General features: G+C 40.2%; 1 protein-coding gene across 6 annotated transcripts in view; it reads right to left on the bottom strand.

Annotated features, from left to right (window-relative positions):
• Positions 1-7,082: 7,082 nt before the first annotated feature.
• st3gal3b (ST3 beta-galactoside alpha-2,3-sialyltransferase 3b) overlaps positions 7,083-17,244 on the bottom strand; it is a 64,640-nt gene continuing 54,478 nt past the window's right edge. For all 6 annotated transcript variants that reach the window (XM_059343719.1, XM_059343717.1, XM_059343716.1 and 3 more), the window contains 3 exons: positions 16,995-17,141; positions 14,533-14,679; positions 7,083-11,135 (listed from right to left, as the gene is read on the bottom strand). In XM_059343719.1, the coding sequence (XP_059199702.1) occupies positions 11,046-11,135; positions 14,533-14,679; positions 16,995-17,141 (384 nt within the window). In that variant the 3' untranslated portion in view covers positions 7,083-11,045. The remainder of the gene's footprint in view (positions 11,136-14,532; positions 14,680-16,994; positions 17,142-17,244) is intronic.

Here is a 17,244-nt window from a genome sequence, read left to right on the forward strand (position 1 = left end):
GACTCTTTGACCTTCTTGTATCTTTTTGTGGTTGTTTTGTGTCTCTTTGTGGTCTTTTTGCATGTGGGGTTTTTTTTTGTGTCTCTGTATTGGCTTTTCAAGAAGAAATTTTACCATTTACTGAAAAAAACAGAGGCCCAGGGGCCCATCGACCCCTTGAGCCCTTGGGCATGTGCCCAGTAGGCCGACTAGGAAATCTTTCCATGTGCACAAGCATGATTGATTGCACGCACCTGTAGGCCACACACACACACACACACACACACACACACACACACGTTTCCCACCCTGTTTCAAATGTTTGCCCAGGCAGTCCTGGCCTGACCTCTTTGCCACACTCTGTCACCTGCTGTCAGATCTGAAGGATGGGAAAAGTGAGTACTGGAAGTCAGTGAAGGATTTCTCTGACAAACAGACTCCTGCTTACTGCACCAGCAATCATGCATCTTCTACCGGTGGAGCTGCCGGCCGCTCTGCACCCCCTCCACCTTGCAGGTTCGTCTCGTTCCATCCTGCCAACCCACTCCACCCACCCACCCTCCGATGCATGGAAAGGCCCTCCGTTTGAGGCACTCCCTGCAGGGCAAACACTGAGGCCCGCCGAGCACAAAGGCTGGGTAAACAGCTCCTTAGCTTTCCTCTCCGGGCCCACTCTCCACAGAGACAAATGCAGGGAGGATCCCTGGTCTCTGCCTCGCCGCTATTAATAGTAGAGACCAACAAGGCAACAATGCACACAGCTGAGGCGCATGACATGCAGGAATGTCCCCTCAGATAATAATGATGAGCTCAATAACAACAGGAGGGAAGAGAGACCTGCTAGGATCATAAAAATCTTTGTGACGTGAGATCCAAGATGAGAAAGATGTCTTTGTAAAACTTCCTTTGCCAAATATTACCCAGAATAATTTACATACATTACCACACACATCAAGCTGACTTGGCTGCAACAAAATGCCAGTCGTCCTCTTAAAAATATCAGATAATAACTTCCAAGGTGAAAAATGTCCTCAATAAAATGAATCACTGCGTAAACTACAAGTCAGCAGGTGGGCGGCAGAGTTTGAGCAGACAGCACCGCGCTGCAACCAGGGCAACACATTTAAGAAGTGTGTGTGTGTGTGTGTGCGTTTCAGAAGTGTGTCTACATGATCCATCACCGTGAGCGACGGCGATGAACTTGTTCATCATTGTGAGAGGGATTTGCAGCATGACACTGTTTGTACACCCACAGTTAAACCCCATGCAAGCACAACACACATATATCTTCAGTACACACACACACACACACACACACACACACACACACACACACACGCACACACACGCACACACACACACACACAAGTCTCTGGCAAGCTGCAGGAACGTGATGGTTGTTGTGGAATTTTTCATTTCCTTGCAAGTATATTAAAACTGAATTTATGAGAGCGACAAGAATATTTAAGATTGTCTGATTTTTATCACTTTTATCACTTGTTTCGGCTCTCACACAGCTGTTGCCATGGATACGGGGTGCTGGTTTGGGCCTTTGGACCTGCCGAGTCCGTCCAAGTTCAGGACCGGATGGGGGAGAGGGTGGGTGGTTTGGACTTTGGGTGGTGATGTTGAAGGGAGAGACAGAAAGGAGAGATTGTTCCAGATGTGACGGACAGTTAAAGGGTATTTTAAATTCCCTCCAAGGCTTCTCTGGTTTCTTGTGGAGGCACAGGTCACAGGTCCTTCCTCTCCATCTCTTATATGCTCTCTGCATCCAAAGGTGCCTGTCTTTTCTTGGGCTCGTTCCAGGTTTTTAAAAGTTTGTTTTCACTTTTCAAGTGGGAACTCCCCTCATCCAGCACACTGTCCAAAGCCCTCAGGCCAAATCTGTGGGACAAAGTCATACTGTAGCTGCAAAACAGTCAACTCCATAACAACGTGTTTCCACATTAGCTCAAACGAGCGCGTGAAGCACAGATAAATCTGCAGTAATTTACATTTCATCAGAGCATTTCAAAGCTGCGTTCCTGCAGGCGTCCTCCAGATTTGTTGTATCACTGTTCATACAAACAAATCATAAAGCAAAGTGTCGGCATCTGGCTTGATTAGAGGCGTTATTATGTGGATGGATGGAGAGTGAGCAGAGTACACAACAGTGTGAACCAGTGAAACTGCAGTCTGTCCCTCTGGCTTCAGTCTTATCTCAAGGCAGTACAGCTGAAGTGATTAGTTGAGTAATCACAAAGTAAATCAGGGACATTTCTGATAATCCACTAATAATTAAAGCATTAAGCATTAACACAAAGATTCTGCAGCCATAGTGGCTGTGTGAGGTTGAATCAGTGGAGCTGTGAGCTGAACGCTAACGGAACTGTTCTGATGTTTAGCAGGTAAATGTTCACTATGTTCACCATCGTTTTAGAGAAAAGTTTTTAACCTTGTTAACTTATCCATATGGTGTTTTTGATGTGATAAAAGACAAATCAGATCCATCAAAGCAGTTAATGACATGATTAAGCATTTCTGCACTGCACCAAAAACTTGATTTCAGTAGCTAGTGTTTCATGCTTCACATACATAGACTGTATACCACCCAGTGGTGGAATGTAACTAAGTACATTTACTCAAGTACTGTAAATACAATTTTGATGAAGTGGTACTTTACTTGAGTATTTCCATTTTATGTAACTTTATATTTCTACTCATCTACATTTTTAGATGAATATTGTACGTTTTACTCCACTACACACAGCTTTAGTTACTTTTGAGGTCCAGATTTAATATAAACATGATATATTTGAAGTGATTTGACATTTGTTGAAATTAAATCTCATTACAGTATGTTAACATAAAATTAATCCTTGAGAAAATTAAAACGCTGCTTTCATAAATGCATCATCAATAATAATAATAATAATAATAATAATAATAATCCAATAATACATTCAGTAAAACGAGTACTTTTACTTTTGATACTTTAAGTACATTTTGATGCTGATATGTTTGTACTTTTAGTTAAGTGAGTTTCTAATGCAGGACTTTTACTTATAGTGGAGTAATTTCACAGTGTGGTATTAGTACTTTTATTGAAGTAAGGGATCTGAATACTTTTTCCACCACTATACCTAAGGAACCAAAGCCATCAACTTGTAACAATGTGAACATACTGTAACATATATTATTGTATGTTTATGACAACCTCTGATGCTGTCAGCCACTGCCAGTTAGAAGCTAACAAACAACTTGAATATAAGATGCTTACTGCGCTTACCGTTCTGATACGTGTGCTAGTCATACAACAGACTTCTCACCTGCGTCCATGTGCAGCAGAATCTCCCCGCTGCTTATTCTAACAGAGAAAACACACCAGACGACAAAACTATCATGTGTCAGGAGGATGACTTTAATATGTTAGCATGCTAACATGCTAGCTAAGACAAAACACAAGTACAGGCTGATGATGAGTTAATAAGTCTTTATATATCTATATCGATTGGACAATTTTTTAATTTTGAGACTTAAAATGAAGATAAAACAGCCTTAATTGAAGCCTACCAACATAACTAATAGGTCACAATGAGCAGTTATTAATATGGTTTTGTCAGAATGCAGAGATGACCAAATAAGAGGCTAGACTCCTGAGAAATATCTCAGGAAAGATAGCCTGGTGAGGGGAACTCACTTGAAACTTGAAATTGGCTAAATTTAGAGGTTAGGTGTCGGGCCGTAGACTTTCATAAGCTATGATGCACATTTTAGATGACTAAAATGTAAAAAAATAAAAAAAATTTAAAAAAGGTTTTACTGGCGTTTATAAACCACACATTTTTACAATTGAAGAATACACATTGATTTGGTCCTACAACAATGAATGAATTTAAATTAAAATGTAAATAAATGTTATTGTTTCGTCTAATTTTTTGGTCACAGTCACAGGGAGCTGCTGTAGATGGCTTAAAGAGCCCTGTGTGGCCCCAGAGCCGCAGGTTGCCTACCCCTGCTCCAGAGGATTCAGAGGAGGATATGAATGTCTCAATCACATTTCATGATAATCCTTACAAGTTGTCGAGGCTTTTCACTCCAAAACACAAATGTGAACCTTGCGGTGGTGCTACAGTAAAAGTCAGAGGTTGACTGATTCCAGCTCTCCAACCCTCAAAATATTGGCTGTTGCCCTGAGAAGCTAAATCGTTGCAGACAATACAATTATTGTCAGCTGGCTAAAAGTAAAGACGTTATTAGCATTATTGAACACAATATTTCTAGAGCCATTCAGAACTGATTATATTTTTTAATTTGTATTTTATTTCCGTCTTTGAAGCAATGTGTTGTGAAATGTGCTCTGCCAAAGTTGCATAAAAATGTCTTTGTACTTTCTCCTCTTTCTCACACTTCATCCTAAAGGCCACATCGCTGACTAGAAGTGTTTTCTAACTTACAGATGTTTCTGACCCGCTTCTTTCCTCCGAGCACTTGTTTGTACGTTGCCATCGCAGCAGAATGGACAAACAGAGACGATGAAAACAAGGTTGTGCTGTCTTTGAAGTGTTCTGTGTGATGCAGAAACTACATTTACTGATATTCCCCTTGAAATGATGAGTGATACAGGTGCATGACGGCCCTGTAGGTGTGTCACATCCACAGACAAAGGTAAACCAGCAGAATGTGGGACACAGTGAACAGAAGGGAATGTTGTTTTCCCTCATCTCAGCTGACCTTACATTAAGTAAACAGAGGGGGGAAAATGGGTGTTTTCTCTCCCCATTCCAACTCTTTTTACGAGGAGTTTAAATTTCAGGCCCTGGAGGTCGTGGCCCCTTCGTTCCAATCCTACTGAGAGGAGGTGGGGCGGGGAACCTGTCGCCGAGAATAAAAGGCCCGTCGGCTGAAGAGGTGCAGGCGTGCTCATACCCCTGTCTGCCGGACAAACAGGAACGACCGCCTCCAGCCGGCCGGCCGGGCCAGCTGCCTCGGGGAGATCCCAGGTGGCAAATATCCTCCTGCTGCGAGGGAGCGAGCACTGGATCCCACCCTGTGGAGGTCAGGAAATCTGTCGTGTCAGAGTAGCCGGAGCGAGGTGGTTTTAGTGAGCGGCGAGGCGTGACATGTGGGGGCTGAGCGTTTCTGGCACCCCATTAACAGCAGGATGGGACGGAGCAGCTTTAAGGGCCCTCAGCGTCTCGTCCTCTTTCACCTCACACCAACACTGACTTACAGCAGCCACAGCTGGATGGCCGCTTCTCGCTCCTTCTCAGCAACTCTCCTCTGGTTTATGGCGATGTTGTGCTGTGTGAAAGTGAGTGAGAGATTCACGGCTGCAGCTGAATAGCCTGTGTGTTTATTGTGTGTGCAACAGGTCTCCAATGGGTCCCTTGTGGCTCCGGCAATGAAACAAGATCCGCCTAAGAGTCCAGCAGGTGAAGAGAAAGAAATACACATGGAGATGGGAACTAGGGCTGGGTGACACGGATAAAAGTGTCACACGGGTCAATATCGATAGTTTTCACAATAAATATCAAATCATTTATCATTTTTATTTTATTTTTGCTCCTGGGTGAAACTTTTGAAGGTTTATTTTCTTGATTGTCTTAACGTGACAAACACTAGCCCAACAGCAGAACATTTCACAGGTCTGGTGGCCCTGGCAGGAAGAACCAGACAACAGGAAGTACAAGCTGGTGGTTGCTCTTTCCGGGGTCACTGGTTGGGAAAATCCCAGGATGTGCTGGCCCATCAGGGTCACTGTTGTCGTAACACATATTGATATTGATGTGAGGGGTCACAGCAGGTCATATAATTTTTTTTCTCTAGCATCACTGCCATTCATTACTGGCATTTTTTTTAGACAACAAGCCTGTTTATCATGGTGACGACACGTTAGACTGTTCATCTTCTTGTTCTTCTGTTTAATGGTGGATGTCAATAAGCGTTTAAGATGCAGTAGCCCCCCTGCTTCTAGTTTAATTATATTGAAGATTTATTGAGCATGTATTTCTATATAGGAAAACTACATTGAGATCGGAGGTGGAAGAAGTATTCAGAGCCTTTACTTAACTAAAAGTACTAATACCACACTGCAGAATGACTCCACTACAAGTAAAAGTCCTGCATTCAAAACTTAAGTAAAAGTACAAAAGTATCAGCATCAAAATGCACTTAAAGTATCAAAAGTAAAAGTACTCGTTATGCAGAATGGACTCACTCAGATTGTGATATAGATTACAAACATACTATTGTATTATTATTATTGATGCATTTATGTAAGCAGCAGTTTTCTCAAGGTAGGGCTCATATTAACTACTTAAAAATGTTGCCTCACTTTAAATTGATCATGTTTTTATGTGACCTTTTATGACCTGAAAAGTAGCTAAAGCTGTCGGCTAATGCAGTGGAGTAAAAAGTACAATATTAACCACAGAATGTAGTAAAGTAGAAGAAGTTACATAAAATGGAAATACTCAAGTAAAGTAGAAGTACCTCAAATTGTACTTAAAAGTAAATGTGCTTTGTTACATTCCACCACTGGTTGAGATAATTATCGTTATATCGCCCATCTCTAATGGGAACAGACAGCAGAATGGAAAGAATGAGGGGAAAGGAATGGGCGAGAGAAAAGTGAGAGTCTGAGACATAAACACACGAGAAAAAAAGAGAGTACATTAGGGAGGAAGTCCGGTGGACGGAGGATTGAAAAATGATTTCCCTCGGCTCTGCAGGTAGGAGATACAGAGTACAGAGCAGGAGAGGAAATCCCCTTCTCCACTCCATCCCTCCTTCATCTTTACTGTGAGCTTTCCTGCAGTTTGTAATCTCCGAAACAGACTAAGTGACACACAGATAATATAATACCTGATGTATGCATAACGTGAAGCCTCTCTCGACTATATGTGGCACTGAAGGCCACACTGCTTTGAAAAGCCATCTGTGGAGACGTTCCGGCCACCCGCTGTCACATTTTGACAAAAGCAAGGATGAAAAGAACTGCATGTCTGTTGAGATAAAACAGAGACTAAATACATCAAAAATATTTACTATATATATATGTATATATAATGAAAATTCACAGTGTACAGAAATATGTATATACAAAAAGACAAATTCAAGAAGAAAAAACAAAACACAGTTGAGCTGTTTGAGGAAAAATATATCCAGCTGCTCTACAGAATCAGTTAAAAGATGCAAACATGCACAGGCAAATATCCATTACAAACTTATTTATTGAGTTGCAGAAAGCCATTTATAACTGTATATAAAAAAACAAACAGTAACACCTTTGATCACTTTGACTTCCTTATGATGGTGAATGTAAATGTAAAAAAAAAAAAAAGTTCATAAATATGATTGATAGAAGCTAATACATTCTGCTTTAACATGAGCAGGTTATGAAGAAGAGGCGATTTGGGTCCAATCCATTTGAACTACTCCAGCATGTGTACAAATTCAAAACCTAGAAGAAGAAAGAAAAAAACAAAAAAAGAAACTCCAACTTAGGGTCTGTTTAGTCTCAAAGACCAGACTGGTGGTTTGGTGTGTTTTAGCCTGTTGACGTCACATATTTTACTTTATTAATGACCATTTTCCAAAAGGTACGATAAGATTTTAGATCGATTTTTCTGCTGTTCAAGCGGCCACTGGTTTCAAATGACTTCGGCATGCTATACATCTAACCTGTTTACTATATATAATCTGTGACAGTCTTCTTTATGTTTTTTGTCAAGTCACATTATAGTGATACGGCCCTGTGGGGGACCTCTGCAGGGACCTGAACTCTGCCTGCATTTCAAGGATGTTCCAACATTCAAGCCTTAAAGAGGCACTCCAGTGATTTGGCATTGCACTTCCATGAGAATAGGGGTCGGATTAGAAAAAGAAATAAAATCAAACTCCCAGAAGCAGAGAGCAAGACACCCTGACTTTTAGTGCTTAGTATGAGTCCGGCTACAAAACACCAGATTCTACATTTTCTCAGGCTTTAGAAAGCGTCCAGAGCCTCAGAAGACAAGTTAAATGAAAATGTTTAACTCACACACACATAGAATTCCTGTGGTGCAAATTACATACATAGTCATGGAATGTTAATTTTAATGCCTAGTAAAACTAAAAGGTACATTTGTTTGGACAAATATAATGATAACAAAAATAGCTCATAAGAGTTTAATTTAAGAGCTGATATCTAGACATTCTCCATGTTTTTCTTGACAACTAAAATCATTATCAAGAAAGCCATGGAAAATGCTTTTGTTGTACCAGGCATTAAAAATAACAAGAAATTAAAGAAAACAAGGGTGGTCTAATCATTTTTTCCATGACTGTATACAATTTGTATTATATGCCCATTGCCCATCTTATGTCGTCATGCCAAGTGAAAAAGTTGCTTTGTGTTTCGTGTAAACACACTTTTATGTGCAGAATCAGTGCCTTGCTTCTTTAATAGGATTCTGCCAAAAACCATAGTATTAACAATGGTAAAGACCAACAATGGATGAAGGAAAAAGTCAATTTGGTCATATTTTGCATTTAAAATCTGCTTATATACGTAGTTATGGGCTAAAACCTACAAAACAACCAGTGTGGTGCTTTGGGTCTGTATATAATATATACAGAGCACAGATATGAAATGGACTGGTCCCAAATCAGAGAAATGAGACGTGACCTGTCCTGACCCGAAGCTGATCTTACATACTGGATCAGCTGCGGTTACTTTCCCACGTCAGACTCCTCGCTACAGTTTCCAGGTGATGAGGTGTAAGGCACTGAGCGCGCCTCGTGATAGTGCAATGGTCAGCTGTTCCCTGTACCTTTGCTCTCAGTAAAAGTCCCAAAGCGGCCTATGGTTTCCGAAAAAGTGATCCATTCCTCCAAACCCAGTGGAGCTGTTCCGAAGGGACTGGGTAGGACACGCTGCTGCACGATCCCCGCGGTGTTTGTGAAAACTAATCAAGAACAGGAACGTGTGGAGCAATATAACAGTGCATCTGCAGCACCTTACTGATTGAGAGTCATGGAAGTGAATCTGCTGTGTGTACAATGTACAGTAAATATGCACTTCCAAAGGAGAAGTAGAAACAGAAAATATTGAATTGTCATTTGACAAAAAACCTAGAAAACAAACCCCTGCTTTGGTAAAGCAGTATTTAAATGCACCATCACTATATAAAGAGGATTATCGCATTCAGTTGATATAATGACGAAAAGGAAAACAGATGTGGCGTTCTCACATCGTTTTTTTGTGGGGGGGGGTTTTAAAGGGGGGAAGCAGAAAGACAACCTAAAGGTTTGATTGTGTAATACTGAACTCTTCCTATGTTCATGCAGTGTTGAAATACTGAAACATGTGTGGCAGAACCTTCAGAGGCCTGATCAGCACATGTGATGTTAATTTGAGATCGAGCCCAGCAATTATAACCTAATAAGTTCTCTTAATTTAAATAAATCTGCTATTATGTGTCCACTGTTAACTTAAGCTGTATAAAGCACAGAAATAAAGGGCTGCTGTCTAAGAACATTTATTACTGAATGCACTGATGAATTGGATTTTATTTGGCTTAATCACAACACTGCTTCTGCCACAAACTTAAGAGATGATGCAGTCTCTGAGGAAACACACGGTGGTGAAATCGGAAAAGGAACGCAAATTCAAAAAATTCTGCGTTTTTTTCCGAACGAAAACAGAAAGCAGGCCTGCCTGTGACCAAAAACATTGGGACTTAGAAACAATAAAAAATAAATAATTAAAATGAACCTAAAAAACAAAAATATATATATATTTATATTCTACAATCCGAGATTTCACCATTTACTGAAGAACAAAAAAAAATCTGCAGCAACTGGAGGTTGGAGGAGGGAACGGACAGACAGAGTCTGCTCTCCTTCACCAAGACAAGACATGTTACTGTATGTCTGCTGCAGCCTCGAGGCTTCGCAGCTGATGAAGTGATGGAGACAGTACCGTGACACGAATGAGCCAAGAAGAAGAGGGATTTACAAAGAGACAGAGACGTGGAAGAGAGAGATGAAGTGTCTGAATTTTTACTTTTGGGCTCACCTGCCAGAGCTTGGAAACTAAAAACAAATCATCCTAAAATAAAATAATCAATATGTAGCTTTCCTTCTATGTACTTCCAATGTCTGGTGTAGAGAATGTTATTTGGGTTAATCTTTTCAGTGACCTCTCATCTGATACGAGGCCACTCTTTACTGAGTCACTTATATAATTCCCTTACAAAGACTTTACAGAGAAAACTGAAAAACTCTTCTGTTTAATACTAAAACACTCGACTGTGTCAAAGTGACAGCAGTCTGTGTGGCAGGTGACCCTCGCTGATTTATCTCACTGGCTTGGAAAGTGTTAATTTTGGACCCTGGACAGGCAGTAAAAAAGTGAATGAATGAATGAATGAACAAATGGTGTGTGGAGGGGTCGGGGGTCAGGGGGGCTGCTGCAGCTTGTTAAAAAGCACAGTAAAAATCTTTGATATTTACACTGAGGAAAGTAAATACATTCAGGCAGCAAAAGGAGGAGGACGCCCTCTCCCCTGTACGAGGTACGTTTGGCACTGCTAATACTCAACCCATCCCTGCACGCTCTCTGTTACAGTTCACTCCTCTCTCTTCTGTCTCTCCATCAGGTTCGTCAAGCTAAATCCTGACAATCTGTACGTCAACGTGTCACCTCTGCTCTTTACAATTCATTCGTGTGATTCCCCCAGGGGTCGAAGTGGTAAACGTTGAAGCGTGAGGCCGGCAGAGCTTTTTCTGCCTCTTGATAAGAAGACAGGAACCGGGCAGATCCAGTCCTCCCCATGTCCACCCCCCTCCGCTCCCTGCTTCAATCAGCAGGAGTCTTTGGTTCAGAAGGCACATGTGTGCATCTCTCCACAGAAACCCTCCTGTATCTGTTTTTTTTTTCTTCGCTTTTAAATAATCTCCTTTGATATGAAAAACCCAGACGGTGTGCAGGCCACCCGGATTCTAAGGGTTCTTTCTCCCAGAGTCGATCCATTTCTCAGTTTCCTGTTTTGTAGTCCTTTGGGAAAGGCAGAAGGAGACTGTGGCTGGGTGTAAACTCAGATGCCGTTGGTCAGGTCTGTGATGATGTTGGCCTTCACCAGCTTGCGGAGGAACTCCTTCTCCTTGGATATGTTGTGGGTCCATGACTGTGGGGTACAAAAAACAACCCAGGATCATTGTGAGAATATTCACACAATTATTTGCATTCAAGAGCATTTCTATATGCACTGAAACCTGTAGGTGAGTTTAAGATTTCCCTATCCCCAGTGTCTGTATGTGTGGGTGTTCATGTGTGCATATATATGAGTAAAGCCACACTGGGTCAGCTTTCCTCCCCGCTGTGCTATGAAGATTCAGTCCAGTGGACATGTAACCAGAGCCGGCGGTTCCTGTGTGGCGCTTTGGGATGCAGAGACTAAAGAACAGCCAGAGAGCAAATGAAGGAGGCAAAGAGTGGAGGAAGAAACGTACAGGAGGGAATAGGAGGAAGAAAGAAATAAGTGGAGAGTTACAGGAGGTTGGGCCTTGCAGCTGCCTCTTGTCTATCCTGCTGGTTCAAGACTCCCCTAGACCTGTCTGGGTCAGACCTCCTATCAGTACGTGATGGGTCACAGCAGGACCGGAAGGAACAAAAAGCTGCAGTTTTATATGAAATTAACATAGGAAACAAGGCTGTGAGAAAGTCTTGAAGTGATCTTTAAATGCCTTATTGAAAGAAAACATTTTTTTTTACTATGCATCTAAAGTTGGCCCGGAAGCCTCTGGGATGGCAGGCTGCTGTCTGTGTTTGATTGACAGCTGAGCTAGTAGGAATGCAGAGTAGGGTTCATTCATGATCATTATGTTGACATGCACAATAAACTCATTGCAAAAGACTGTGTTACTGCTCTTTAAATGTAGTAACAACCTAAAAATGTAACTATCCTCCTTTTTTTGGCATATTGCATCCTCATTCTGTTTACTAAATTGTTCAATTATAATTTGTTATTTATTAGTTGTTTTTTTGTTGTTGTTGTTGTTGTCACTGTACAGTGACCTTGAGTGAAAGAAAGGTGCCTATAAATAAAATGTATTATTATTATTTTTATTATTATTATTATTATTAGTGCCTTTTATGTTCAGGTTTTTTTTTCCAAAAAAGGAATGTTGGGAAAATAATTTCTTTTTCATTTTATTCAAGAAGCATCATGTTGTTTGTTTAATAGCATCCTTAAAACAGAACTAAGCACAACTTAAAATCAGTTTATTTATCGCAAACGTTATTGCTAAATGTAACATTATCACATATATTTCTCATATCGCCCAGCCCTAGCACAATAACACTGTAAGCAGTGATGTTGAAGAACGAGCAGCAGAACCATATAGCATCTAACCTGTGTGATGTTGACTTTTGCAGATAAATATTTGCGCTTTTCAGTTAGCTAGTTTGCTTTCTGGCTGTTAGTCAGTCACAGTCAGCCAATGATACAATTTAACACTTATTGTAAATAAGTTTAAGTTTTATTAAATAGCATGACTACGGCTGAGTATTGGACCAAAATAACCCAGTACCAAGTAAGTTGGAAACTTTTCCAATCAAACAACACCTTTTTGGTATCCACAGCTGAGGGGAACTGAAGATGGGTGATAAATATTTGTGTGTTTGTCACTACGAGAAACAGGTCACATACAGGCACTCATTTATTCCATTGGTGATATGAAACATGTTGATCATCGCAGCTTGAACTAAATGCATTCATAAATAAATTTGATCATTTCAGACTGAAGGAAAACGGAGAGTCACTCACAGCCGATGACCTCAGCAGCACCACACTGTCTAAAGTGATGTATGTGACATTTTATCATCACTTTTTGTGTATCTTGTCTAATTACACAGTTTCCGTGGAGCATTAAAGCATCAAACCAGATAGGAAACAGTCTGTTTCTCCACAGCGGTGGAATAAAATGAGGGTAATTTCACGGTTCCAGAAAATCAAACAGCCCCAGGGAGTGGCGGTGGTTAGAAGTGTTCCAAACAAAAAAGCCAAAAGTATTCCCATTAATTAGCCATGTGTGGCTGATGATGACAATGTTGATGAAGATGATGATAATAAATGCTAAAAGTTCACGGGGAGTTTAGACAAAGGTTATCATCATACTGAGCTCATGGTTTACACACGTCAGCACACGGGTGACATCTTTGATTCCACTGGGTTTCAGTGTAAACACCGAGAGGAAGAGCGGACTGATGAAGAGGAGGGAGATCTGTCATGAGCGCGTTTAGAAAAGGATTGTTCAAACGCCGCAATAACAGTTAGCATGTTGATACAGAGATGAAAGATCAGTGCCACTTCAGTCTGGGGAAGTTTAATTATTCCTTTTTATTTTTACTTTTTTTGTTACCAACTTTAATCTCAGAAATTCTGAGTTTTCCCCCAGAATTACCCACCTCTTCAGCTCTGCATTTTATTTTAATCTTACAATGGCCCTAATACGTCGTTGTATAAATTTGCCTTGACGGATCAAAATTTTAACAATTTTAGACAATTAATTATTTCCATTGTGTTCACATTTTAGTCTATTTGTTTTTTTCCTGGTCTTTAGGACAGAATAATGTTCTTTCGTTTGTATGTTTACAGTAAAAGATGTTTCATAAAGTTCCCAACAAAGGCTATTGATATGATGAAACCATTACATATACCATTTCTTCTTCGCTATATTACACAGCCACACTTTCAACACGCTGTAGACTTAAGATTTAATTAATACAACTTCACTAATTTTTCCACAAAGTTCATCAGGGTTAACATTGTCATTTCTTTGGATGCAGATACAAAAGCTAGAACTAGTTTAACTCATGCACACTTCTTACATTCATTTTACCATAGGACTATACAGTGCAGGCTTTGTAGTGGATGTATTTTGGCTGTAGGCCAGTTCACCTCTCCCCTCCCCCACAAGAGTGGTGGTCCCTCCTCATCAAAGACTAAAATCATTTGTTTTCTCAGTTATTCTTCAGTGGCCAGGGAGAAGCCAGAAGATATTGTTTCTATTAGAAAGGCTAGAGTGTCACACCAGATTTCATTCAATAACCTGGTCATTAAAGAGTGCCTTGATTATTTACAAATGTAACAAATTTCTACTCTTGATGGACTCAAGACCACATTAGGCCCTTCATATACCACTTATACTATACTGTGTATATCTCTGCATATATTTAAATATATTTATTTATTAGAACAACTGACATGGTAAAATATATTTTCTCCAATGTGCAATATCTGTAAAATGCTAAATATTTTCAGGAAAACAAACGTTTTAAAAAAAAAAAAAAAACAACCATTTCGCATTTATTAATAATAAATGCCAAATGGCAGAAATGTATGTATATAATGTGTATATAATGTATGGATACGTCTTTTTTTTATATTCTTATTTTGTCTTCTATATCTATGTGTCTGTATCTTGAGCTGCTGCGACAACTACATTTCCCCAATGCGGCATAAATAAAGTCATATCTTATCACCAGACATAACTACTGTACTCATGTGTTTAAAAACTCACCTCTTTAATGGCGGACATCTTGACTGTCTCGTAATAGTGCAGAGGTGCGTGGGGCGTGTTCATGTCGTAGCCGAAACCAGCCACCGCCACCTCATCACAGTTATGGAGTGCCATTGTTATAGCAACTGTTCCCAAAGTTGGAATGTTCTGTGGGAAAAAAACAGAGATGAAGGCCGTCAGCACAAACACACAGAGATCATTCACTGATAAAGAATGACAGGATTAATATGGACAAAAACATGTGCAGTATCATCATATGAGACTGGTCATGGTTTCTGACACTAGTTCAGAGACTGATGTCCATGCCTCTCATGTATCTGTTTCCCTCCCTCCTCTGTGCCTCTGTCTTTGTTCTGCTCCACTGCGGCTAACTGACTTTGAGCACTTGGTGATTAACTATTACCTTTAAGACGCGACCCCTGCAGACCCCTGCTACGCCACACTGATCTACAGAGTTGAACTGTGCTTCCTAACCGCCTTGGGCTGCCAGAGATCTGGGGGGTACAGGGGCTCTGTGTGTGTGTGTGTGTGTGTGTGTGTGTGTGTGTGTGTGTGTGTGTTGGAAAAAAGTGGGTGCAGAAGAAAGAGCGGAGGGAGGCCTCATTTAAATCATTACCCTGATTTGCAGCCCTCAGGGTAGGTGGAGCTGAACCAGCAGCTGGCCAACCCCCTACTGCGTGTTCTAATACAGATTAATTTACACACACACACACACACACCGCTCACACACACACACACACACACACACACACACACACACACACACACACACACACACACACACACACACTTAACATAAACACTAGTATAACAAATAGACCTCTTCATTAATTTCCACATACATAAATATAAACTGCGGTGGTCAGAAGACAGACAGGAAAGTGTTGGAGAGAAAGAATGTGCCAAATCATACAACTCTGCAGCCTGTATGTATGAGACAGCATTACAAACACCCAGACACAAATGTGCACACGCAAATGACCCACTCCCTCTTTCAAACACACACACACACACACACACACACACACACACACACACACACACACACACACAGAGGCCAGATGCCCACATGTTGAACACATGTTGCAGAGTGGAGTTCATGCAGGGGTGCTCTGGTGGCCCCGTAGGGCAGAGTTTGGGTGATAAACTCCTCATGTCTTCTTCAATTCTCAAACAATATTCCCCTCTACTTACCAACAAAACACACATATACACAGCACAATAATAATAATGCAATCATAACCGTTTCATTTTCAGCCCTATACTCAGGTTTTTGATCACCAACGATAATGTGTTCAAAATGTTCTCTGGTAAAGCCCTGACTCAGCAGTCTCAAGTCCAGACAAACTGATAAAAAAAAAATACAATCGAGTAGTGTAGAATTCAGAGTGGACCAGGGCTGCAGCAGGTAATTTTACATTTCAGCAATGTCAACAATCACAAATTGTTTGGTATTTCCTCTGAATCTACTTTAATTTACCCTTTTGTATTTTGAAAATGGTGGAGGCTACCACACTGAGGTGAAGAACCTTTAGAAACGAAGATTTAAGTACAAACATATTGATTAAAATCAGTGGTGGAAACGGTGTTCAGATCCCATAGTTAAGTAAAAGTACTGATACCACAATGAAATTACTCCACTACAAGTAAAAGTTCTGCATTCAAAACTTACATAAGTAAAAGTACTAAAGTATCAGCATCAAAATGTACTTAAAGTATCAAAAGAAAATGTACTCATTATGCAGAATGGACCCACTCAGATTGTTTTATATATTCTAAATATATTATTAGATTATTTGTATTGATGCATTTCTGTAAGCAGTGTTTTAATTTCCTCAAGCTAGGGCTCATTTAACTACTTAATATATTGCTATGAGGTTTAATAAAATAAAATAAAAACATCTTATCAGTTTAAACGTATCATGATTTTCATGTCAAAAGTAACTAAAGCTGTCAGCTAAATGTAGTGGAGTAAAAAGTAATATTTACCTTAAAATGTAGTGAAGTAGAAGTATAAAGTTTATTTATTTAATTAAAGAGTAAATGTACTTAGTAACATTCCACCACTGATTAAAACACAACTGAATAGCAGATCATTAACATCATCAAAAAGATGTTAAAACTTGACAAACTGTACATTTCAATTCAAAGGCCTTAAATATCTTTTTTAAAAAAGCACATGATGTAAAAAAAAAAAAATCTTCCATCAATCTTATAAAAAGACATTTGCTGGTGCTGTCCTTATCTTAACTTGGCTTCTGTGTAATACTGTGATAATGATCATCATTAGCACAATGTCGGAGCTGTGTGCAGAATTTAAATGTAATATTTGTTTGGTGCAGCCCAAATCTAAATTGACTCATCCAGATTTCTCGGTTTAATTATTTCCCTTGGTAAAACAATCTAATTGCTGGGTGTGTCTTCTAATGATTTTGTTGGACTGATGTCTGCGTGTGTCTTACCCCTTTGCCCATGAGGCCATTGTTGAAGGGCAGGCCTATGAACTGGAAGGCAGCCTCCTGGATGAAGTAGGGATTGAGGATTCTCATCTCTGTGGGCTCCCGAGGCACATAGTGAGCCACTGACTTCCAAAATCCCTCTATACCCCTCTGAAGCATTGGCAAGGAAACAGACATGTGAAAAAAAGAGGGGAAGAAAAACAGAAAATTGCGCATTAGAACTGGTTCGTCTCTGTATTTTAGGAATCATGAG

This window comes from Centropristis striata, chromosome 11 (genome assembly GCF_030273125.1).
Source record: "Centropristis striata isolate RG_2023a ecotype Rhode Island chromosome 11, C.striata_1.0, whole genome shotgun sequence".
Taxonomy (NCBI): Eukaryota; Metazoa; Chordata; class Actinopteri; order Perciformes; family Serranidae; genus Centropristis; species Centropristis striata.